The 24,367-nt window shown below is 47.5% G+C and overlaps 6 protein-coding genes across 6 annotated transcripts; 2 read left to right on the forward strand and 4 right to left on the reverse strand.

Annotated features, from left to right (window-relative positions):
- Positions 1–1,037: 1,037 nt before the first annotated feature.
- ABOM_011949 (uncharacterized protein) lies at positions 1,038–5,478 on the reverse strand (the record flags this gene model as incomplete). Its single annotated transcript, XM_022539077.1, has 4 exons — positions 1,038–4,505; positions 4,557–4,852; positions 4,904–5,371; positions 5,424–5,478. The coding sequence occupies 4 exons, from the start codon at positions 5,476–5,478 to the stop codon at positions 1,038–1,040; spliced, it is 4,287 nt and encodes a 1,428-aa protein (XP_022383314.1).
- A 44-nt stretch (positions 5,479–5,522) lies between these two features.
- On the forward strand, positions 5,523–6,726 carry ABOM_011950 (uncharacterized protein; the record flags this gene model as incomplete). The annotated part of the gene is made up of 4 exons (XM_022539078.1): positions 5,523–6,155; positions 6,206–6,305; positions 6,358–6,563; positions 6,616–6,726. Coding segments are annotated over 4 exons (1,050 nt in total), but the record flags the coding sequence as incomplete, so codon positions are not given.
- Positions 6,727–7,104: 378 nt separating this feature from the next.
- Positions 7,105–9,037, reverse strand: ABOM_011951 (uncharacterized protein; the record flags this gene model as incomplete). The annotated part of the gene is made up of 6 exons (XM_022539079.1): positions 7,105–7,210; positions 7,259–8,293; positions 8,354–8,517; positions 8,565–8,618; positions 8,671–8,859; positions 8,912–9,037. The coding sequence occupies 6 exons, from the start codon at positions 9,035–9,037 to the stop codon at positions 7,105–7,107; spliced, it is 1,674 nt and encodes a 557-aa protein (XP_022383311.1).
- An 866-nt stretch (positions 9,038–9,903) lies between these two features.
- ABOM_011952 (ferric reductase family protein) lies at positions 9,904–11,706 on the reverse strand (the record flags this gene model as incomplete). The annotated part of the gene is made up of 4 exons (XM_022539080.1): positions 9,904–10,010; positions 10,060–10,249; positions 10,310–11,110; positions 11,158–11,706. 4 exons carry the CDS (start codon positions 11,704–11,706, stop codon positions 9,904–9,906), a joined length of 1,647 nt encoding a protein of 548 aa, XP_022383310.1.
- Positions 11,707–11,938: 232 nt separating this feature from the next.
- ABOM_011953 (uncharacterized protein) lies at positions 11,939–12,310 on the forward strand (the record flags this gene model as incomplete). Its single annotated transcript, XM_022539081.1, has 2 exons — positions 11,939–12,172; positions 12,221–12,310. The coding sequence occupies 2 exons, from the start codon at positions 11,939–11,941 to the stop codon at positions 12,308–12,310; spliced, it is 324 nt and encodes a 107-aa protein (XP_022383309.1).
- A 3,849-nt stretch (positions 12,311–16,159) lies between these two features.
- Positions 16,160–16,630, reverse strand: ABOM_011954 (uncharacterized protein; the record flags this gene model as incomplete). Its single annotated transcript, XM_022539082.1, has 1 exon — positions 16,160–16,630. One exon carries the CDS (start codon positions 16,628–16,630, stop codon positions 16,160–16,162), a length of 471 nt encoding a protein of 156 aa, XP_022383308.1.
- Between the last annotated feature and the right edge of the window lie 7,737 nt (positions 16,631–24,367).

The following is a 24,367-nucleotide window of genomic DNA, read 5'->3' on the forward strand; positions in this document are numbered from 1 at the left end:
GTCGTAAGATGCCACCACTGTAGGCTCCTCTTGGAGAATTATTCAAGAAGAAACGTTTCATGTATGAACCATTGACGGGCGCAACGCTGAGTCATTGGACGCCCAAGCCCCTGAAGCACTAGCGCCTTCAGCGCGGCGCTGGCTGCAAATGACGCATCTCTATTGGATAACATCTGACGCCCCGCTTCAGCGCTTGAGCCTCAGATGGCCAACGAATTACTCTGAAATTGCTCTGTTTCTTAAGAGATTATATTGTGAAAATGTACATCACCTTGCATCAGTTCACCGTATCACCACCCGGCTTCCCGCTCTTACGGTTTAACTGAGAGCTGAACGAACTCTTCTTTCAACTAGATGGAGGATGCATGTTTATTGGAACGAATACGATGTAGTTTAGTCCTTGAAATTAAGAGTATGTTGGCCTCCAAAAGCTGCTGGCCTCTGGAAGCAATCCTTAAGTGAACATAATTGCGAAGTATAGGTATATACATAGGCTAGACACTAAGTATCACCAATCATAACTCATGACCCGGGAATTACATTCCTGAGTATACCCGACCTGGGAATCAGCTCATTCCAGGACCAATTATCCCAAGTCGGTGAGACTCCTAGCTCAGAAACGGCAAACCTGAGACCCAGAGGGACGTACGCCGCTAGCCATATGGCCGATCTGGCTGGAAGCCCCAGTGAAAGATCGGACCGGGGCTTTAAGCCAAAATCAGCCATAGGCTCATAGTCTGATCACCGAGAAGGTCGGAGGGGGTGGAGCAGAGGCCCAATGTAGTAGGCTCAGGTACCGATGACCTGTGCAGTAAGATCGAGTGCGAAGGTCTAGTGATATAGCACTAGAAGCGCCAGACCCAGTGCTTCGGACCGACTTCATCACAGGGCACCGGTCGTACGACCACCATAGATGGAGGACCGCCAACTGGCGTCCACGGCGGGTGCCAGGCCCAGACAGTCGTCTGCCTACATATTTGCGGCCCTTCTCGTCTCCAGACCGCCCCAATGTAACTAAGGAAGGAAGATCCTTCGCCTCACAATTCCACGTCGCGTGCGATCGACCTCATCGTATCTTCGTCCATCGCAAGCTCCCCCCCGAAGTGCATAAAAATGGTATTGGTGTCATCCTCAATGGCTGCCTTGAAGCATTGTGCGGGCGTGAGCAGCCGCAGATTCTTATCGTAGAACGTTGCCTGCCGGTTTCTCGCCTCCTTTCTCGCCACCCGTTCTACCTGCCATGGATCCGACCGATCAACGACCACCTCGTGCGCCGTCTTCCAACGCCCGTCGTCTTCTCGGACCCGGAACACGATCGCTACGGACTGAGGAGTTGCCTCTGTCTGATGAGGCCGCACATCCTGCGCCCGCCGAGCGACGATCCGAGGCGTCAGCTTTTTGCGGTTGCATCGCTCGCTCACACTCGAGGTGGATGCGCTGGTCGCCGTCGGAGCTGGATCCTCCGACGTTTGAACGGGTCCGGTCAACGCAGTGCCGGCGTTGGCTTTCATCCGCTTTCCAGGTTGGTCCTGCCCACGTGCTGGCTCATCACCGCCAACAGTCCGAAGTGGTGCGATAGACGCGACAAGCTGCCGGGTCACCACGAGGTCCCTTCCAAAACTCATCAGGACGGTGAAACTACCATCGTCAATCGCAGCGCGAATGCACTCATCGACCGCAACCTTGCGGAGTTGGCCATCGTAGAAACGTGCATTCCGGTTGGGATCCCGTGCATATTCGTCGGCGAGAATCTGCGCCTCGGCAAGGTGATCAGGGCTCACAGACACCACATCCGTAGTGCTCCATTGACTTCGCTCGTAGACCTGGAAGGTTATCGTGACCCGCCGCTGGGCCTCTTCCATCTCTTGGGAATCCGTTTCTTCCAACGGAAGCGGAGTGTCAAACAGGGAATCCTCCTCCTCCTGTCTGTCAATCGCTTCACGTTGAGCCTGTTCCGGATCGGGTGTATTGGCTGGGTATCGTTCGGTGTCCAGTGGAGAGGGGCCCGCGTCAGCAGCACCGGCCGAGTTTTCATCCCCGTCATCACTATTCCATAATTCATCTGCGATGGCGGCATCCCGAGTTCCTGCCCGATTGAGATCTTGATGCGTCGGTCGGTTCTTCGCCCGCAGTTTCCGCACGCCATCTGGTTTGCGTGGTTGCGGACTGGTTCTCAGGCGCGGACCGGGAGACCGTGGGGCATTCTCATCGTCCCATGGACTACCACGCGAGCTCTCCATCGCACTGGGCACGGGGGGTTCAGTACGTGGCGGAGCAACTCCAGCCCCCGGTTCCGGATATCCCTGCATTGGATGATTGGCAAGGGGTACACTTTCATCCTCCAGCTGGCTTCCCTCGTCTCGCAATCGTGTAATCAGATCCGGCAAGTCAAGGGGAAGCTCAGTCACAGGCCGGGGGATAGCCCCAGGTGTTTGTAGCTGATCAAGAGCATCTGCGCGCTCCCGGGCGACTAGATCTTCTTGTGATTCTCCACCCGCTCCAGTGATGAGCTCCGGTCCGGGCGGAATTTGCTCTCCGACTGTTCCTTGCGGAGCTTCAGCTGGTAATGGTCCTCCAGAAATATGCTCCGGGCCATCCGGCTGGTCGACCGACCGAGTTACTTCCAGCTCAGTGTGCTCTGCGATGGGTTGCAACGAACCAAATCCAGGCCGTTGCTCCGCGCTTGGCTCCGAGTTGGTCATAGCACCCTGTGCGATCGACTGGCCTCGGGCGGCAAGCGATCTTTTTGTCACGTTGCGGTTGCCTTTCTGTGTAGCATCATATGGTTTCCATATCGCATCCTTACGCACTGTGGGAATTGTTGGTGACTGAACACTCGACTGGCGTGAAAATGTAGCTGGCATTCCAGCACGATCTTCCACCGGCTCGGATTGGGTCAGCGTGGATGAACCCATGTCCGTGGCCCCGTCCACTGCATCTGCTCCCTCGTCTGGTACGCTGGACATCTCCGTATCGTCTGGCGCCCCTGATGTCGAATGAACCACAGCGGCTGTGCCCTCCACCCCAGGACTCCCACCCTCTGATCGGTTACGTAGGTCATCTTCATCGATCTCCGTATCCTCCGGTTCCTCACTGTCAGAATCCATTCCCCTGCTACCTACCGGCGGTTGTTCGGCAATCTGCCGTCGAATCTGATCTTCTGCGTCAGACCTTTCGCAATCCATATCCATGACCTCAGAGATAGTAGACGCCGCTCTTATGGAACTTGGTATGGAAGGCTCTTGGGGAAGAGGTGAGCCGTGCTCCACCGCCGGCTGTCTTTCTTGGTGTCGATGCCATCGATCTCCTTGCCTCTGATGTTGTTCTTCAGGAGTTTCCGAACGATCCTGACGGCTATGGAATGACGCCTCATCGAAGTCGTTTCTCGACACATTGTCGTAGGCCGGTTCCGACTCTGACATCAGAACATCGCTGGGGATAAATAATGGTGAAAGAGGCTCGTTGGACGATGGCTGCCCCAGAGAAGCACTTGGGGAGGTTGTTGGGGAGGGCTTGCCGAAAAAGGCGTAGTAAACGCTTCGTCTCACCTCCAGCGATGAGAGGTTTCTTTGCGACACCGTTGCCGAGTGTAGAGTGTCAAAGAAGATATGTGGGCGGTCTAGTTGCTGGGTTTGCTCCTGAGGCACTCCACAGCGCTCCTTTAGCTGAATTGCACGTCCAGTGATATGCACCACCGGTGCAGCCTCGTTTGGGATAGCAAGCGCAAAACAATCAGCAATCCGCTCGACAAGAGACTCGAAGGTCTCACGGTCATAGTGGTAGTGGTCCGGCTTCCGTGCTTTGAGCAGGGCAGCCCGGGCCATCTGTTGGTCAGGTGATTGTCGTAAGATCGCCTTAATTGGTGGAGTACGAAATCCTAGCTTCTTGGCAAGGGTGGCCATTCCATGAATCACTCCCTCGTCCGCCCTCGCTCGTGCCTTTGCCCGCGTGGGATTAGCCTTTGGGCCGCACTGAAGATCCTTGGCCATGTCAGGGTAGTGTCGCATCGCGTACATCCAGATTTGACGATAACCAGAGGATATACGTTCATCCCTAGATCCAGGCAGTCGTCGAAAAGAAGTCTCCGATGTCTGGATTATACAAGTCCCGTTAGAGCGACGAGATCGAAAGCTATGGACTAGCGCGCTTCGCAAGGTCAGCTGTTGCTTGTTTAAAACAACCAGCCGTTTCACAGCGTTGGCACAGAGTTCCAGGTAGGAAATATCGCGGAAAAAGGTATGAAGGGATGGGATGATGCCGTCGCACATTTCATGGGTCCGGATCTTCTCCCATATTGCCGCACGTTCGGACCGGCTAAAGTTGGAGAAGACCTCCCCGCCGAGGATTTTCCCCTTCACCGTCTTCCGGTCAACTTTAGACGCACGAGGAGCGTAAAGCTGCAGGGTGTCAACGGTGTGGAGGTCAATAAGGGCCATCCGAGTGCGGTCATGGTTGACAAGGGTTGCCCAAAACTTCTTCACATGTGTCAAGTAGTGAATGAGTTCCTAAGACAATAAGTCAGGGATAGCCTACAGATAGCGATGAGTGGGACCAACTTCATCACACTTTAAAGCCAGAACTGTGTTTAATAGCCCAAGGCTCATCCCATTCCAGAGCCCAGGGATCGCAAGTAACGCGTCAAATGCTGCACAGAGATATGTGTTATCTGGGGAAGTGAGCTGCCTCAGCCGCTTGGCTTTGTTCGGCGATAGTCGAGTCCACCAACGATTTTGAAAGAGCGCGTTCGCCTCATGCTGATACTGGCGGATTTTCCGGTACACTTCTCCATCAGTTGGAGCCTTTTCGTTTGAATATTCATCTATGAGTGCAGTCCTTAGGTCAGGGCTTATATCTACAAGAGAGGATTAGTATGGATTGGGAAATTATGCTTTTGAAATCAGACCATCCAGATATATATCCACCGACCACCACCGGTCTGAGGGAGGTAAGGTTTCCTCGGCAGCTTTCAATCTATGCTGCCCATGGAGGCATTGTACTTGATGCCCACGAAAAAGAAGGCGGGGGTATTGCGGTTGACAAGTTTTAAGTTCTTCGGGGGTCAGTCCTGCGGCACGGCATGCTCTTTCGAGGTGCTGCTTAGAGACAATAGCAGTCACGTGATTTCGAATGTCGAGTCGCTGGCACCCATCCTTAGCAAAGATATCACGTAATCGTTCCACGTTCTTCTGGTCAATCTCACGGCTCATGAGTGGCTGGAGAGAGATTTGGTTGAGGTCGATCTTGGCGGTGCCTTGGTACTTTAGGAGTCGTTCTACGGTTAATCGCCGGTCGGTATCTGTCAACAAATCCATAGCTTTAAGTTCACAAGTGACTTCGGACTTTTTTGTCGATACTCGGAGGTGAGACAGACCTATTTATGTTCAGCTGAGTTGACGTTATGTGGTACTTGCTTGTACCCTTACTGGGGTTGTTGCTGGTTGAGCGCTGAAGCGCTGAAGCGCCAATTTCCCCACACATCAGCGCATCCCTCTTTGAAAGACCATATTTTTTTTCCATAAAGGAGGCCACCATCCGAAACGGATCCAGGAACATTCATCATCTTGTTTTCCTATAAGAACTTATCTCTCTGGTTGAAGGCATCACATACCATGGGCGACCGGCCACTCACACAACTTTACGCCGAGTCTTTTCAGGCTAAACGGCCAATGCCCAAGTCAGTGTCCGCGCAGGAGTCTCAAGGTCAGGTTAACCACAAACCAACCAAGGGGACAAAGCAAGGGGAGAAGCAAGAAAATTCTAAGAATATACTCCTTGGCTATGCACAAGACGTTCCCCAGAGCAGCTCCCAAAGAGAGGGCCAGGCAGCTCAATCGCCCGTTATCCGGAGAGAGTCACCCTGGGGCACATTGAACGATCTTTTTACCTGTGATCTTGCAGGTCCCGTATCAATTGCCGTCCATGAAGAGGACCCTTCTAAGGTGATTGCTGTCCGTGCATTCTCCAAGAAAAAAGCAGATATATGGCTGCAGGTACTCCGGCAGACCCATCATCCCAACGTTATCTCTGCAAACGATATCTTCAAGGACCATGGCATGACATATTTTACCGTTGATGACCTGCCTCTGACTTTGGAACACCTGGTCGCCTGTGATATATTCCCGTCTGAGCTACAGCTGGCTTCTATACTTGCACAGGTACGAAAACAGGATCACCGCATCAAGAAAAAGAGCGCTAACTGAAAGAGGTGCTTAATGGAGTATCGCACTTACTAGAAAATGGCTTTGAGCATCAATCCTTGACGTGTTCTAATATCCTCCTGGGGCAAGATGGAACTATTCAGATTGGTACAGATCGTTCCCACACCTATTCTTCCTCTTTGCTTATGGTCTTGCATAGGGGCTTTAGAGCACTGTATCGAACACGAGCCACAACAATCTCAGACGCAGATTCTCCGATCGTTAGCAAATATCACAATGTTTCTTATGCAGAAGTATCTGAAGCCTGATGGTGTGATTGGGATTGACGGTACCCGTTGGCAGTCTGACTCATTAGAGTTTCTGTCAGCAACGGCATCGGTCGCAACCATCCAAGACTTAAGAAAGGTCAGCTGGACATCTTATCTACATTGATAATCGGTATCTTACGAATAAACAGCATTCCCTACTCACGAAGCACCGCTGGTCTGCAGGCACGCTAGTCGGGCTTGCCCGTCTCTGCCTTATCACTACACGCACTTTTATCACGAAACCATGGATCCAAAATTAAACGAGATAGAAGACAAGGACATGTCCTGGATGTTTTTAGTTACTTTATCAGGGCGAAAGCAAGTAGCATTTCGTATAATTTCAAACCGGTTAAATTAAAACATATTATGCAGGAAAGGAGGAACACTACGCTAAGTAAACACAGAAGCAGCGAAATCAGGATGGTACGGTCAGAAATTGGGAAGAAACTCAGACATTTTCTCTTTTGCAATAGACTCGGCATTTATTGCCAGCCATGTCTCTTCCGTTGTCTGGTCTATCAAGGCTTCCTGGTCCGCTGCATAGGCATGCGTTAGTTCCTCTTGTCTGACAAGGACATTATTATCAGCCAGAACAACCGGGTGGAGCTCAACTGCAGGCACGCCCTGTATGATTGCCTTTACCACAGGTTCCAGCAAATGAAAAAGGCGAACGCTACCCGGCCGGTGCGCAAGACAAAGGATATAAAAACATTTAGTTGGCTGACACTGAAAGTATCCTTGATACTACGGGTCTGGGTTAGTTGACGAAAGGGATGTCGCCGGAGTACATACATAATGTGTATGGCATCACCACCATGCAACAAGATACCGGCGCCCAAGCACGCTGCAAGCGTCCAACAAATTCTTCCTCGCCGCACATGATAGGTGGTGATATTGTCACGACGAGACTTTGATGGTTCCTCAGAGCAGGTGTTAAGAATTAACGTAGCAACAGAGACCCTACCCTGATTCATGTGTTTCTCCAACCACTTGTAGTTGAGATAAAATAAAGTTTGCGCTATGTGCTTCGCGAAGGGGTGAAGAACAATTTTTTTGTCCTTCACGGCTTCAAGTAGTTTATAGTAATTAACAGCCCCTTCTTGGCCCATCCACATAACAGGAAGTCCGAGTGCGCTTAATGAGGAACATGTATCTGCTTCGCCGAGTCCTAGAAAGGGCTGCAGCGGTCTGAGAGGGTCCTGTGCGAGAAGTCCAGCTTCCGCTTCGAGGATTTGCGTAATTTTACTCTGTTCGAGGAGCTCTGTGCCGTCTTTCCCAAATATACACAACTCTAAGCATCGGGATTTTCTCCGTCTCGGAATATCAGGACTCAGAGGCGTGAGTGACTCTACCGCTAGAGGAGGTTGAGAATAAGATGTAGATGGGGTCGGATAACATGAAGTCTCAGTATCAGACCCAGGAGGCGTAGCAGGCCCCGTGGGTGTTATTACTAGGGACGAACAAGGGCTACCAATCGAAAATGGGGCAGCAACGGACCGGTACTGCGTTATTCTGTCAGCAGGGCTTGTCGGGGCTACCGACCGACCCACTTGAGGCGAATTGACAGAGGGAAGGGGTGTCGGATAAGTTAAAGCATCGAATATGCGAGACGTCCCCGCATCCATGGGTGTCGCTACGTGCTCCGGGGTAGCGAATTCGGCGGTATTCAGGTCTTCCGGTAGCGCTATGATTTGTTCCCATATCTGATCCAGCTCGTCTACGACGTGGGGGCGAAGGTTCTCGGGGCTCGACAATGCGTGATCGCTAGTTAGTAAGGAAGGGTCAATGGAAGTAGGTGGTGTGCAGAGCGAAAGGTCTGTGTTATAGCTTCCTATGGGATCAATACATGGTTAGACTGAATAAGAGCGGAAAGATAGAGATGGGCACAAGCCTAATAATCCTAGCGTGTTCACTTCAGCCTTTGTTTGGTTCTCCTGCACCCTAAAGCCTTCGATCATCTTGGCCTCCTGAAGCCACTGAAGAACCCCGACTAACTGGACCCAGCCCAGTTTCCGGATATCGTCAAAATCATCCCCGAGGGCCCGGCCAAGCTATCACAAGGTAAGAATATACCCATGATTAGTTCTAGTGGACTCACCTTGCTAAGCTCCGAGTCGTCTAGAACATGGGGAACTACCCCTAGCACTGATTGCTGTGACAGACAGTGAGTAGTCAGGCAAGCCCCAGAGAAATACCAAACTCACGTCTATTGTAACCGACACATCATATGTCTTCAGACATCCATCCCGAGCATTCGATGATTGCCCAGCCTGTGTTGTTAAGATGTGCCATCGAATATGGCCCCCTTTTCTCGCTCCTTCTAACACGCTCGAACTCTGTACCACGTAAAGCGATAGTAACTTTCTCAAATTCCTACCAAACCGGTTGACCAACTTGACTAGCGTGAGTATCCACTTCAATGAAGGTTAAGGGTAATCTACTGACATCAGAGCAAGTGTCCTCATCCAAACTAAGCACCTCCGTCGGATGAATCTGCGACGCGAGATGTGAGCGGTTTGGAACCACGGACGAGGGTGCACTTACAGGAAGGCAGAAAGAAAGAGATGGCATCTCAGCGGGCCAGCCGCAGAGAGGGTGGGATAATTAAAAGAGGAGAAGAGCGGTGGGTCGCGCTAATTTGGCAGAGGCTATTACGGAAGTGATGTTCGGTCGGAAAGAAGAGGGAAAGCAGAGGGCGGGGAAGAGGATAGCATCGTGGAAAAAGGGGGGAAGTAACTTCTATTTATATGGAGGAGGAGCCAAAATCGGTCTCAGAAAGGTGAGTACTGTAAAGATGGGCAAAATGGCTAAAAATGTTCAAGAAAGAGAGCGTTGGGAGCAGAATCAATGGTCTTTGTCAAGAAATCGTGGCCCTTGGCCATGAGTTTGATGACTTGCTTGTGTTGGCCCCACCGTTAAGAGTGCCGTCACTGATCGGTTCCTGCAGATCCAGGCTCAGGCACAATTCCGTATTAAAACAAAAATAACAGATCGTTCCCCTGTATTCCCTTTCCTTCTCTCCACAAAACTGCTGCCTGAGTCATACAGTATCTGGAGGCTACCAGTCTTTGCTCTTCCCTTTTCTTTTTCCCTTTTTTTTGTTTTTATTTTTATTTTATTTTTTTTCTCTATGCTTTTTTATAATTTACTCTTGCTCTCGGCTCTTTCTTTCTTTCTTTCTTTTCTTTTCTTTTCTTTTCTTCTTTCTTTTCTTTTCTTTTCTTTTCTTCTTTTTTCTTCTCTAAGCTTTTTTTTTTTTTTTGCTCTTACTCCTGCCTTTTTTCTCTCTTTTCCTTTCTTTCCCTTTGTTCTAAAATGAAAGAATAAAAAAGAAAGGAAGGGATAAAAAAAGGCTTTGAAGGCATCCACTGTGACAAGACGTTCCATTTCTGTTGACCCGGAAGTGCTCTCAACGGCCTCAACTCAGCTTGTTGAGGTTAATCAGTGCTGGGCTGATACTCTAATTCTGAAAGCTTTACGCCCTGGTGCAGGCACTCTCGTACAACGTTCTGTATGTGATCCCGAAGGTCGTCTGTTGTAGAGACTAGCCAGGACGGTCAGTACGTATCTCACATGGGAATTGGGAACCTTACCCATCACTAGTGTCCGACCTTGCTCATCCCAAGTGTTGGGCAGTCTCTCAACCTGGTCGCCGGATGCCTCGAGAGAAATGATGCTTTGGTAATCAGGCACTTCCTGATAAATATAAACTCGCTTATGTCTGCCGAATGGTAATCCATTCTGCTCAATACCGTCGCTGACGTAAATCGAGATATGCAGTATCTAAAATGATCGTTAGTGTCAGCCATAGGTAGAATCTCCGAACATCAAACGAATACTAACATAGCCGCCATCCATGATATCATCCTTCAGGAGGTTATTGATTAGAGACAATGCGGGGGTCATCTGGTCAACAGATTCTACCTGCCATACTAAATGTAGCCGGCGAACCTGGGAGGTGCAGGTGTTGTAACTGTGAATCATTTTCTTTAGGCATGGAATGGCCGCGGCGATCCCAGGTCCTCTGGCCAACACTAGAATGCTCTCATAGTCACTAGCTTCCTCACTCACTCCATGAGGACCAGTAAACAAAGCCAGGAAAGAGACTGAGCTCCCCGCAGCAGCAGGGGCATAGCGAAGAAGATCCGCAGTGAAACCACTGCGTGGCTTTACTAGAAGCTCCACGGTATCTTGCTTGCCTTTGGACCACGATGTAACCGTGAGAGGGTGAGTCTGCATCCACGAACATAGACTGACTGAGGGCATCCAGAGATTGATATACTGTCCAGCTTCTACTTTCACTGGCCGAGGCAACAAAACACGAATGTGGACAGCGTTGACCACAGGGCCTTCTTTAGATTCGCTCGCGCTGAATGACACGATAGCCCTGGGAGTACCACGGCCTGCGAAGAGACCGTTATGATATAGGAGGGTCATAAGCTCTAAGAGTGAAGTCAACGCAAAAGTCCCCAGCGCAATTAAGAGATAGATCTTTGAAGAGGTGCTCTGTGAAGGGAGGTGCTGCCAAGCCCCGTAGACGAAGAGTCCGGCAAGGATCTGATGTCCTCGAAGAAAGATCTCGTAGGACCAGTGACGACACCAGGGAATTGAATGCAGGGCAAGTGAACCCAGGGAGATCGCAGCCTATCAGAGGTTAGTTATAGCGGAGTGGCGGGAGTTATTAGGTATACAATCATAGCAAAAAGGTTTTGCTGTTCGCGGAGTGGGAATGTAAAGCCCTGACCCTGAAACGCTGTGATAATGTGAAATGATAGCAGGACAACAGCCATCCAGCCAGTAGCACGATGGATCTTTCGACAGGAGTTCCATTTGATACCAAGGAGGTCCGCCAGGTAAGCTAGGTGGATAGTTGATAAAGGGAAAACCAAGTTCACCAGCGCCAGCTCTCCAGCCCGGCGACCAGCGCCAGTCAACGACGTGATTCTGAATGAGACAAGGAAAACGTTAATTGCAGCATATGATAAATGGAGAAACACACCAGCTCTGGTCCATGGACCCAAGAACCGATGCCTACGAATGACGAAGGGTAGCGTCAGATGTTGAGACACAACGAGAGAAAACAAATGTCCACAGCTAGCAAGGAGAGAGAGGGCGCGCACTAAGAAAAGTACAGCAAAAATACCGCCAGCGGTAATAGCATAAATGGCTAACGGGTCCATGCTGCGAAAATGAGAGACGGTTAAAGGAACAAGGAAACATGGATGAGGGAAGGAGGGCATGCAAGCAGACAGCTTTTATAGTACATGAAGTTACATGTATAGATGAGGACATCCCGCGCTGAAGTGCTCTGAAGGAAGGCACCATCAGCAGACAAACGAGAGCTTCTTATGTAAGTTCCAGTCAATTAGTATGACCATATCCCAAGGCAAAAATATTTAAGAACCCTCGATCGCACGACTTCTTGGGCCCCAGAACAGCATACTATACGGTGCCATGTTTGCGAAGCCCGAAATGTCTAAGAACGTTAAGAAATCTTCCTGGATCAAAAAACGGTACTCAGAGAGCAGTCGAGCAAAATCACAACAACGTCAGCGACGTAAGAGTAGCCTCTTTAAGAAAGCCGCAGAATTCAGCCTGGAGTGCGAATCCGACGTGGTTGTCGCAATTAGGATCCGGAAAACCGGTCAGGCGTATATTTTTGATTCATCATCGCAGGAGGCGTGGCTAAAGACACTCCCGAGCTTGGTATGCACCGTAATAGTGCGTTTATATACTATCTAACTTGCACCCTAGGCATATTCCTATCCCCTTCCAATTCATCAGACAATTGAGGATATCTTACCCCAGCTCGGGGAGCGTTCGCCATCATCTCCGGTTGCTTGACCCAAGGCGACTTAGGAAACAATTGCGAGGGCTATACCATAGCAAAGGAGCTGGTCTCTATTTGGTTAGACCATTCTGTTTTTGTCTGCAGCGCTTCAGCGGTTTCGCGAGAATGATTCGTCAGATGACCAAGAATTCGGTGCTAGGAGCACTTGGTAGCTCATATAAACCAATCAGAATCACTTTCAGCTTCAGTGTAAACCAAGTAGTGTACCTACTAATTCAGTGCATAAAATATATTATAATTTAAAGCAACTACAAAAACAGTACGCTACGCTGAAGGAGCTGCTTAGAGCTCGTAGAAAGAGCCCTGACTCACCTACAAAGACTATAATAAAGCAGTCTGTCAAAGGCTGTGAACGAGCTTTGAATGAGGCTACCATTGAAAGGCAGGAAGTCGGGAACTACGCGCTGCGCGTGAAAGAATGCTTTAAAAGAAAAAGCGCTTTACTGGAAAGATTCCTATAGAAGCAGGCGCTTCAGTTGAGGAAGCTCAGAAGCTTATAAAAGGCAGGATTTCCACTGTAGAGCCTATAGCTACTGCCTCAGTAGATATAAACGCTCCGGTAGAAAGCCAGTGCGTACGCCCTCCGCCAGGGTGCTTTGGCTGTAATATTATAGGGCATAAAGTTAATCAGTGTCCTAATCGTCGGATTATTTAGGGTGCGTGGAATTCGGGAGGGGTGGAACGCTCGATTACGTGGAACGCTCGCTTTCCGAATACGTTACGCTTAAACCCAGCTTACTAAGTCGTCCTAATTCAGGGCCGCTCTCCTAATCTACATTGATTTAGTAGAAGGCTTAACGAGGGTCTTTGTCATACCAACTCTGCGTGACGAGTAATTGCTTCAGCGAGTGTCGCCACAGCCGTAAGTGAGATAATCATTGGATCCGAAAAGAAATGAAAAGGACAGGGGTCGCTGTCTTTGAAGGGGAGGGGATGTGGGTTCAGTCCGAAGCAGACCGCAACGAATCGTGGGGACATACTGATTGTGTGATCCACTGACCCCTTCGTGGTCTCCGTCTCACGTTAGCGTGTTTACTGCCCTGAAGGGGGGCCTCACTCCGTGGATCATGACAGGTGGGGAACAGTGACAGCGCAGAGGAGTGCTGTGGAGCGCTGCAGAGGATTGCCTGGAGGCTTGCCCTATAGTCCCCTTCACTGTGGGTTTCATATCCACTCAGGCCCTCAGTCTCCATTTCAAGTTAGCGTGTCCAATGGCATTGCCGTATTGGGTTTACTGCCTCTACTTTGATCAAAGGAGCCGCAGCCCTAAGATACTCCTTCCGAGTCGTATTGCCACGGAGGTAGACATCCATGCCCCCCTCAAACAGTGATTTCTATATTATTTCGCGTAGCTCCAGTGTTTCAAATATCGCCCAGCAGCGTGTGGAAGACCAGGGAAGCGGAAGGAACGGTCATATGGGAGGCAGGACGGAAATAAAATACCCGACGCCGAAAACTTTAATGCGTACTCTCGAGTTTCTTACAGATCCACTCGTCCTCTTGCAGCTCCTCAGCAGAGCTACGCTTCTCTGGCTTCAATTCGGTGAATGGGATGAGGGCCGGTCATATGATGAAGATCCACCAACGTGCATACACTATTCAATTGAGTGGAAGGTTACCCTCAATAATAGGACTGTAGTGAAGGACACAGAACAAGACCTGGTTTTGGCCCCTAGGTATCACTGGCGGGTATTTCTCGAGCCAAAGTTGAAGGAATTGCTCTGCCGGAAATTCCCCAGTCGAAGGCTTGAATCCGATGACACTAGTATTGTGGTATCGGTAACTCGACACCCTCAGCATGACCTGACCCGACGGTTTGACAGGACCGACATTGATTGGCCCGTTATAGAGAAACAGCTTCTTTCGTGGGTGATCTTTTTCTTGCAGGCAAGAAATTGAGACTTAATATTTCTTTCAACTATGTAGAGAATAGCCATACTTCCACACTTACTCGCAGGGCTATAGATAAGCGTGGCCCTTCACCTGCCACCCAGCGCATGCTTCATGAGTGAGACCTACAGATCAATGCGGAAGAAGAAGCATCTGGACAACCTTCAGCCTGGAAACCGTTTGAAGGAGCTCTAACACTTCCAAACAGTCGTAGGTTGGAACGGATAGTAATTATAGAACGCTTACTGCAGCCAGCAACGTAAGCCATCTGAGAAGTAGTTAGTGAGTTACTTTGGATCATGTCCCGAATGAGTTCGAGTTGTAAGACAGCAAGGTTTGGCGCCATTATTCACTTATCGTAAAGTGGATGAAATAAAGGGCGAGTGTGCGGTACAAAGGTCCAGCCTTTCCCATCGAGTTCGGCCCGACAATAATTCCAGTAAAACGCGCCTTCATCACGTGAGAGGGTTCAGAGGGTATCCGAACGCCTCATCCGAACTCCAGGACAGCAAAGCTATCCACGATGCCATTACATCGACATCAGTCCTCACTAGAAGGGGTTTTGGACTTCACGGAACCCTTCTCCCTAACTGCACAACAAAGCAAGACTGCTAATGCGATCCTGTACAAAGTTGTCGAGCATTATGGACTAGAGCAAACAGGGCAGAGGGGCTACTTGCCCGCAACAATGATACACGAAACTTTTGAACACGTACATATACAATCTAAGGATGCCTTTCTAAACTTCTTCTTCTTATATATTCGTGAACGTCTAGAGTTGGACAAGGGGAATCCCACCGAGTCAGATCTTTCTCTCATATTAGCCTATCTTGGCGAGTTTGATACTTTCGATTTGGACGAGAAAATAAGAGTCCAGAGCGCTATCGAAAGCTTTGCTGATTACATGGTCGACCATTTCTTTTCCCCACGTACGTTACTCATGACATTCTTAATAGTGGAAATTTCTTGTTAACTCAAGTCGTTCAGTCAAGGCTTCATCGACGAAGACACCGCAACCTACACCCCTTTCATTATCGTCAATCCAAGCGTCCACGCCTACAGGCATAACACAGCGCGTATCTATACTCCGACGGGATTGTCTCATTCGTGACCACCATCGTTGTGTAGTATCCCGCCGGTTTGATAGAAAAGAAGCTCAGAAACGTATCAAAGAGAGGGGAGTGGAGTGTAAAGATGACGATGGAAACCTCCTCCGGAACGAATCTGGTGAGCTCGAGTTTTTAGAAGTCGCTCATATACTCCCTCATTCTCTAGCCACCATCTCTTCCGGAGATACAGAACTGGTATAGGTTCCCTGTGCCGAACTTATACCGCTCTACTGACATTACTTTGCAGAGCGAATCGAAAAAAGGTGTTCTCCAAATCTTGGCTATGTTTGAGCCCAGTATTAGCCATCTTATCGATGGTCCAAATATTGATAGCCCAAAAAATGCCTTGACTTTAACGCATCATTACCATCAATTGTTTGGCGATTTCGAGATATACTTTGAGCAAATTGAAGGAAGATACAACGAATATGTGATTAAGTCGACAGAAAGGGACCCTATTCTTCGTGATCGGTTGCTCCCCGTCTCTCGCACTCTAACTCTTAGCCCCAACCTTACTATAGACCCACCTTCCTCTAAACTTCTTAAAGTTCACCGTGCTATCGCGCTCATCTTGAAACTTAGCGGTGCAGGTGAATACATTGAGAAGATTCTTCGAGACATGGAGGAAGAGAGTGTGAAAGAAGATGGATCCACAAATCTGGGGTTCATAATGAACTTGCGGTTTGGAGGTTGGCTAAACGCATTAACTGTGTTTTAATATCTTGGCAATGCATTTTTCATGATGTCTCAACAGGTTCATGAATAAGGGCTGGATACTCGAAGCTTCTGTCAACGATAGATTTTCGTTTCTACACACCGTGTGATAATTTAGTCACTGTTTATTCACAGTTTGACCATGTAGTCAGAGAAGTGTTTGGCACACACACCGCTGATTGACTTCACAAGCTGATCGCGTTGTACTGCATCGTGTACACCTGTATGGCGATAGATTTCGTCTTCGATGTCCTCCAGCGGAGTCCTTAAACCTTTGCCAATCAAATATTCGCTAGGAACTCTGGCTGTGAACTTGTAATAGGGACATTCGAACGTGATGTTGCGGATACCGCCCCCACCTTTAAATACAGCCAGGACCCGAGACACATCCACAATGCCACCCTCTATGAGGTATTCGTAGTGATGGTGCCATAGTTGTCGCCGCTTGTCAGGGCTTAGGTCAGAGTATTCTAGTCCAAATGCAATTTTTTCTGCATCATAAACGTCGCCTAGGTCCTTTGCCCAGACGGCAACCACCATATAATACCTTCTAACTTGGTTCTTCCGGTCTTTCTCTTCTAAGAATTCTCGCCAATGCATTGCTCGCTTCCAGCTGCTGAAGAAAGATAAGAATCTTGTTGGTTTCTCTGTCCATGAAAGATGAGTATCAAATTCCGATCGTGTCGGCGCACCGCTGTAATCCGTCTTCCGTGCGCACATGCAAAATTCTTGGAAACTACTTTTGCTGCAGTCCTCGACGCGGAATAAAAGCCACGGCACCTGGCCATGGGGAAGAGGACATATAGGAGTCCAGCTGGCAGTGTTCTTCTGTCTGGCCTGTACACCTTAGTAACGATTATCGTGCTGAGTTGCATGCAATGAGAATATATATACCGTATTGTAGAGACGTCTTGTGTCCGATAGAACTGTGCACTGGGTATTCCAAGCCCTGCCCACAGGCCTGTGATGTTCAAGATTTTGTGTCATGCGCGCTATGTGGTACGGATAATAGATGTTCGCTGGCTGGAGAAGCAAATGCAGTGGGAATGTGTAGACTATTAACTGTGTGGAACGAAGTGGGGTTGATTTGAGTAATTTTAGATGCACTGTAACTACTGACTCGTACATGACAAATATTACAGAGTCTTTCATCAACTTAACCAGCTCAATTAAAAATTCATGCTACAGTCTTGGCAGTGGAGCCAAAAACTTAATCATGATACACTTGCTGGTGAAGGCGATTTCGCTAGAGACTTTAGAAATGTATATACTGCGGCTGAAATTCGCCGGATCTTAGATGGATACATCATGCTGAGAAGTTCACTCTTGGTCCTTCGCGCTACCTACAACCTGATCCTTAGAAGACGGAGATGGAACACCTGGTTCAAAACGCTACACAGATGGTCCGCGCAAAGCTTGTGGCTTCTGGGGCTTCAGAGCAACAGAGCTAGTCTCTATTTGGTTAGAGAATCCTATTTTTGTATACAGCGCTTCAGCGGTTTCGCAGAAATGATTCGCTAGATGACCAAGAATTCGGCGCTAGTTATATTTGGTCGCAAATATAAACCAATCAGAATCACTTTAGGCTTCAGCATAATGGTGCTCGTGTTTCAGACATCGTAACTTCAGCGACCGGTAGACTACGGCTCCAACAAATTTTGCTGGCACAAGAGATTTATTCTGACCGATCGATCTCAGCGCTCCCGAGCCGACTCTGAGGTAGGTAGATGTGGTTTAACACAACTCGAATATGGCAGGATGAGCGTTTCTTGAATGCTTTTCGCGATAGTGTAGCCGTAACTAGGCGCGGTTGGACCCGGTTTACTAAGTCGTCTTGATTCAGGACGACTTACCTAATCTACATTGATTTGCTGGGAGACTTCATGAGGGTCGCTGTCTTGAAGGGAGACGAGGATCTGGGCCCAGTCCGAAAAAAGCCTCAACGAATCATGACTGGGGTGGGGAGTGGTGGTTGTGTGATCCACCAACTTCGTGTCTCCGTTTCATGTTAGCATGTTTACTGCCCTGAAGGGGGGCCTCACTCCGTGGATCATGACGGGTGGGGAATAGTGACGGTCGCTGAGGAGCGCTGTGGAGCGCTGCAGAGGATCGCCTGGAGGCTTGCCCCATGGTCCCCTTCGCTGCGGGTTTTGTATCCACTCAGACTCTCATAGTCTCCATTTCAAGTTAGCGTGTCCAATGGCATTGCCGTGTTGGGTTTACTGCCCCTTCTTTGATCAAAGAAGCCGCAGCCCGAGGAAGAAGACATCAATGCCCCTCAACAGTGATTTCTATATTATGTCGCGTAGCACCAGTGTTTCCAATATCGTTCAGCAGCATGTCAAAGACCGGGCGATGGAAGGAACGGCTATATGGGAGAAAGATTTGGAAATATATATAAAGCCTGACGTTCCCGCCGGCCTATCTGGAACCCATCGTCTTTTCTCTCCTCATAAATGCTTATCCTAGCTTGACTCTTGGTAGTCTACCTGAACCTCAAAAGGCTTTTCAATTTGCATATTATTTTCGCATTATTGTGTTGCGTTCTTCTACAAGGGTGACGTTATCATCGTGTGATCGTTTATTCCTCACTTTGTTGTTCCGCGGTTGGTTCCTATGATAGTTTTGCTCTCTTTGTACCGACTGCCAACATGTTAGATTCTTCGTGTACATACCGTATAATGTATTGATTGTGTTTTTATCTAACCATGTCATGCTTATTCCATGTGCTGCCTTCCTGTGCCTGGCCTAGGCGTGCTGTCAGTTTGAAACAGCCTCTTCTCCTGATCGACCGGCTAGCAAGTCGAAGGTGTCGGCCATCCTGCAAAACATCAAGTCGGTTGTCACCATCTCTGCAGCCAGTTACCATGCTGCTGTACCGCGTCCTGCTGTGTGGCCCTTAGATTTCTTTCACTGGGTGTCATTTCGTGCCAGTCTGACCCTTAGGTGGTACATATGAGAACACGGCATGATCGCTAACAGTTCACTAGGGGTTCTGTAGGCCTCATGGCTTTGTCCTGGAATGTCGCCGCATTATCAGCTGGCCTTCTGCAAATGGGACGGCTCCTAGCGGTGAATCATGGTTTACGAAATACGGTGCCCAAGATTATGTACGACAAGGTCTTCATGTCTTCGATGGATATCAACCACAACCCTCCGCAAAAGAAAAGAGCCCAGACTGCCAAACTACTAAGCGGACCTGGCAGGTTCACCTTTTCATTGGACCCGTTCTTTATTTCTTTATAAATATAGGCCGACCCGGTCTGACTTCAATACGAGGCAGGTGGATGGTGCATGGTACATAGCTCGACGGCCTATCGAAGTGGAATTCACTCATTTTGGCCAGGTCTGATGTTTCCTTTGTCATTCGCTGAGTTACAATTCTGACATGGATCGAACATAACCTAGAATCCCAGTTCGGGCTGATATCCCACATCCAGATCTACACATTCACCATCAGCACTCCCCGTATGATACCATATCCCACACGTTTACTTTTAGAGGATGCTAACCTGTGTTGGTCTATACCATTGCGAAGGGGATTGACATAAGTATCTGACTATTTACACTCGCAAATCCCGACCCGCTGCGGTCATGCGGTATTACTATGTTTCCTTTTTACCCTTGGGAGCGCGGAGGCTGAGCCCTTCTCAGAGCATATGCCCGGTCATTCGCATTTCCACTTGCTAGTCCGCGGTAGTGGTGCCCATTGCCACACATGAAACTGCTCAAAGCTGGCGATACCATGTCCGCAGCACTGCCCCATGACGCGAAGAAGCACTATCTGGCCAATTGCTGTTCGTTGTATGTGCCTGCTGATGCGCAGTGCGAGTAACAGTAACTGCAACCATGCCATGTCACGCTGGATTGAAGAGGGCCAGAAGGGTATAAAAGGAGTCCAGTCCCCGACTCCGAGATTAACTGGCATGCAACTTCCACTTTCCACATTTGAGAGCTGCTTCCCACATCATCTTGTACCTCCATAATGACAGCCCGTACCTGTGAAGGGCGAAAAGGTTTCGGACACAAATGTCGAACCTCCATTGAAAGGCCGCAGGACTATTCTATGCTAGGTTCCGCAAGTAGGCCCATCCTCATTGATTGCGAGGATGACAGGGCTAGTGGACCGGATGACGTGGATGGTGATACCATCCCGGAAACGCCCAGCCATCGCTCACTGAGATCTGTCTGCTATGACAGCCAGACACATTCGATTTCAGGACATTCCGAGTCAGCCTCACCAACTTTTTTGGCGGGAGGATCTCCATCCTATGGCGATATGGCGGTGCAGCGATCAACCCACGGTGGAAGTGCCTCAACAGTTTCCTCGTTTGTGGAAGACACGGAGAGCGCCGTACAGAGCATACGTTTAGGTATTTTGAACCATGCTCTATGATGGACGAAAAACTTACAAGGTCTAGGGCATTCAGGCGAGAGTAGAGGACAAGCGGCGTCTGACGGGGAGCATATCCATGGTCGCTCTGACAGTAACGATGGCATGGCATTTCCATCAGCTCAACAAAACAGTAACTGGGCTCCAGAGACCAGTATGTTATTTCTTCACTATTAGAATTTTCCGCTGGCTGAACAAGTACACCAGATACCCTGTTCGATTGCCCTGGCTCAATGCCCGTGCAGCCATCAGGCAGTCAAGTCGATTCTGTAACAAGCGTCCTTGCACACCGGTCAACTCAAGAGGGTGACTTGGAATTTCTTTGCCTCAAACTGGAGTGGCATTCCTACTCCGAGTTGAGACAGCGTGCTCCGCAGCTGCTCACTCACTATGTCCATCATGCCAACTTCCGCCATAGTCCCAGAGTACGTAAACGACGGGCCGTTTCGGAAGTGCCCCTAATGTCAAAGCACCCAAAGAGGGCTAGGGGGCAGTAGGTCAGGTCATCTTGTGTCTCTTCGCATTTCTGTATGGTTAGCTCGATTTATTCAACTTGACTGTCTTATAAATCTGGGTCCAAGCTTTGTGAATGACAAGTTCCTCGACACATGCAGCTATTGGCCAATACGAAGTCGCTTCCGCCCGTGTACCTCGGCCCCACACGAGTGCTGGTCTCGTAGCCTCATTCGCTTTTTCATCGGCCGGCTATCCAATTGGGAACGATGAAAGTAATGATCAACACCCGCTCTAGCTCGGCGTCCCACAGCATATTATCCGACCGAAGGTCCTGGTGTAAGACCCCAAGTGAGCGAATCTTCTTCTGTGATCGCGAAATTTCATGTCTGATCGGCACATCTCGGGCAAGATTTTTCGCTCCCCGATCCAGCCCATCATATATACTCAGGAGCATGCCTGTACCGTTGAAATAACCCTTTAAAGTCAGTGGCTTCAACGTATGGATCACAGCTCTCATATCTCCTCTCTCATTACCCATGCCTCAGCCTGCAACAGTCCTCAAAGCTCTAACTGAGCTATCAGATATCGAGATCTGATGGTTGCAACTGTTCGCATTGGTTTCGCAAGACTCTCTTGTCGACTAACAGGCTATCACAAAAAGTAGCCATGTAATGGCAACGTATTGTCAACGGTTGTCTAGCACGACAGAAGACACTGTGTGTAGTTATCTAACTAGGGGCTGCTTAGTTCATCAAAGCCTTGGCCTAAGAAAGCTGTATAAAGCCGTTAAAATATCTTGAGATCTGTAGGCAAAGTCACGTTCACATCGACCAGTCTAGTCTCGAATTTCCTTTTATTTCAACCTAGAGATACAAGACCATCCGAATAAAATGAAACTGTTAATAGCTTTGGCCTCTGCATTTGCACTAATAGAACAGGGAAAACCCGGCAGTCATCTGACAGGCAGGGAACAAAAACCTATCCCGAGGCTAGACATAGTTTGACCTTCAACATCATTCTTCAGATTCCTTTATTCCCAAGGGAGTAGATAGTCTTCTCGATTCAGACATCGACTCCACCTGGAATAGGGTCACGGACTTGCTTGGCGCCAATTTCTTCGAGCCATTTCTCGACATCTGGTTTATACTGCTTCCACTTTTCCTCATCAAAGGTGTAATCATTTTAAAAAAATATAAAGTCTATCTGAATATACTCTATATCGCTCTTTCCAACTGTGATCTTTACCATTTCCTCTGAAAGATTGTATAGAATAGTCCGAATAGCTGTATAATAATTAGTAACTAATAACTTCTTATATTAAAGCCTACACTCATATATATAAAGCTCGTCTCTTTTCTTATTATATATATATATATAGAGTATATACCAGTAAGCCTTTTTCTTAGTAATCTTTTTTAATAATAAGATCTGAAAGTCCTTAGAAAGTATCTTCTAGAGTCTTCGACAAACTCTTTAGAATAACAAGCCCAGTTATTATATTTTTAAGAAGCTCCAAGTGAAATTCGGCTTTCTTAACATCTAGCTGATAATCCTGCGACTGTCCTAAGGCAGCGAATATCCTGTATAGAAATATCAGTATCTTTTTTATTTTTTTTTCGACTGGACTTACCATAGACAGTCGCTTTTGCTTAGAATAATATAAATTACCTTACTTCGATAATCAGAGTATTTCTAAATAGTCTCGTTATTGCTTTCTTTAGGAAATTTATCCTCTGCCTTTCTCTGATATATTTAGATTCCAGAGTAAGTATCCAACTATTTATAACTAGTATTAAGTATCTTATCAAGCTCCTGGAGTCGCTCTTTAAACTTTTCTGGGATCTTTCCTGCCTATATATTAATATATACAATGTTATTAGGATTTTTGCTTTCTATATTCTTATTATCTGGCTTATTGTTCTCTCTTATTGGGATTTCTGGCAGTGGTAATTTGACTGAAATATCGGCAATATTATCAAATATATTGGTAATACAAATATCGATAATCTTCTGAGCCGCTATAGTTGTACAGTCTATCTTTGAGCACCGAATAGATAAGATAAGATATAGAAATCGAAAGAAAATTAATTAATAGACAAAATCGAACACAAGACAGCGATTAGATACCTTTATAAACCTCATCGGGCCCCCCTCAAAAATATCTCTTACTGTTTTAGAAGAGTTTCCAGATAATTCCCAATCCTACATTGAGCTACTTCCTTCCTATTTCAGAGTGGAATCGTAGAGTGGTATTTGGACGAACCAGGATACATATAATGTAATCCATGTTAAGCTAATGTAATTATTAGACATATCAGAATAGTCTATGTCATGACAGAGTTTCATGGTGATCGCTCCAAATCTATGAACCTTATATTGTTGGGGAAAATAAAGCTTTAAAGCATGGCCCTTTTAGTTACCCACTGGTCCATGTTCCGTGTATCTGGAACGCCCAAAGTCGGTAGAGATGGTTTTATTACGAAGGACATCTTGATGTTGTACCTTTGAAGCGAGGCAGCAAAGTTACACAAGCTAGCTGTCTGGGTCTTTCAGAATGCGAGCATGTACGCTCCGGTTATGGTAGGAGCCTTGAGGCAGCAAGGTTACACAAGCTAGCTGTCTGGGTCTTTCAGAATGCGAGCATGTACGCTCCGGTTATGGTAGGAGCCACACACGCTTCACAATTGATGTAAACTGCAATACTGTATCTAATAGAGCTTTTTCACTGGCTTTGCGCTATTAGTTCATTGAATTACAGGCTCCAAACGAAGGGAGGCTTGGAAATAGCTACCTTATCATATTAACCTTCCGCAAACACTCTGAACAAACGGTCTAGGCCTTACAATATCTGAAATAGGAAGGAAATAGCTCAATGTAGGATTGGAAATCATCTGGAAACTCTTCTAAAACAGTAAGAGATATTTTTGAGAGAGGCCCGATAAGATTTATAAAGATATCTAATCGCTGTCTTGTATTCGATTTTATCTATCAATCAATTTTCTTTCGATTTCTATATCTTATCTTATCTATTCAGTACTCAAAGATAGACTGTACAACTATAGCAGCTCAGAAAATTATCGGCGTTTATATTATCAATATATTTAACAATATTACTGATATTCCAGTCAAATTATCACTGCCAGAAATATCAATAAAAGACAATAACAAGCCAGATAATAAGAATATAGAAAGCAAAAATCCTGATAATATTATATATATTAATATACAGATAGAAAAGATCCCAGAAAAATTTAAAAAGTAACTCTAGAAGCTCGATAAAATATTTAATATTAGTTATAAATAGTTGGATACTCACTCTGGAATCCAAATATACTAGAGAAAGACAAAGGATAAACTTCTCAAAGAAAGCGATAACAAAACTATTTAGAAATACTCTGATTACCGAAGTAAAATAATTTATACTATTCTAAGCAAAAGCGACTGCCTATAATAAGTCCAGTCAAAAAAAAAAAGAAAAAAAAAAAAGA

Source organism: Aspergillus bombycis (assembly GCF_001792695.1).
Source record: "Aspergillus bombycis strain NRRL26010 chromosome Unknown contig00191, whole genome shotgun sequence".
In the NCBI taxonomy this organism is placed as follows: Eukaryota; Fungi; Ascomycota; class Eurotiomycetes; order Eurotiales; family Aspergillaceae; genus Aspergillus; species Aspergillus bombycis.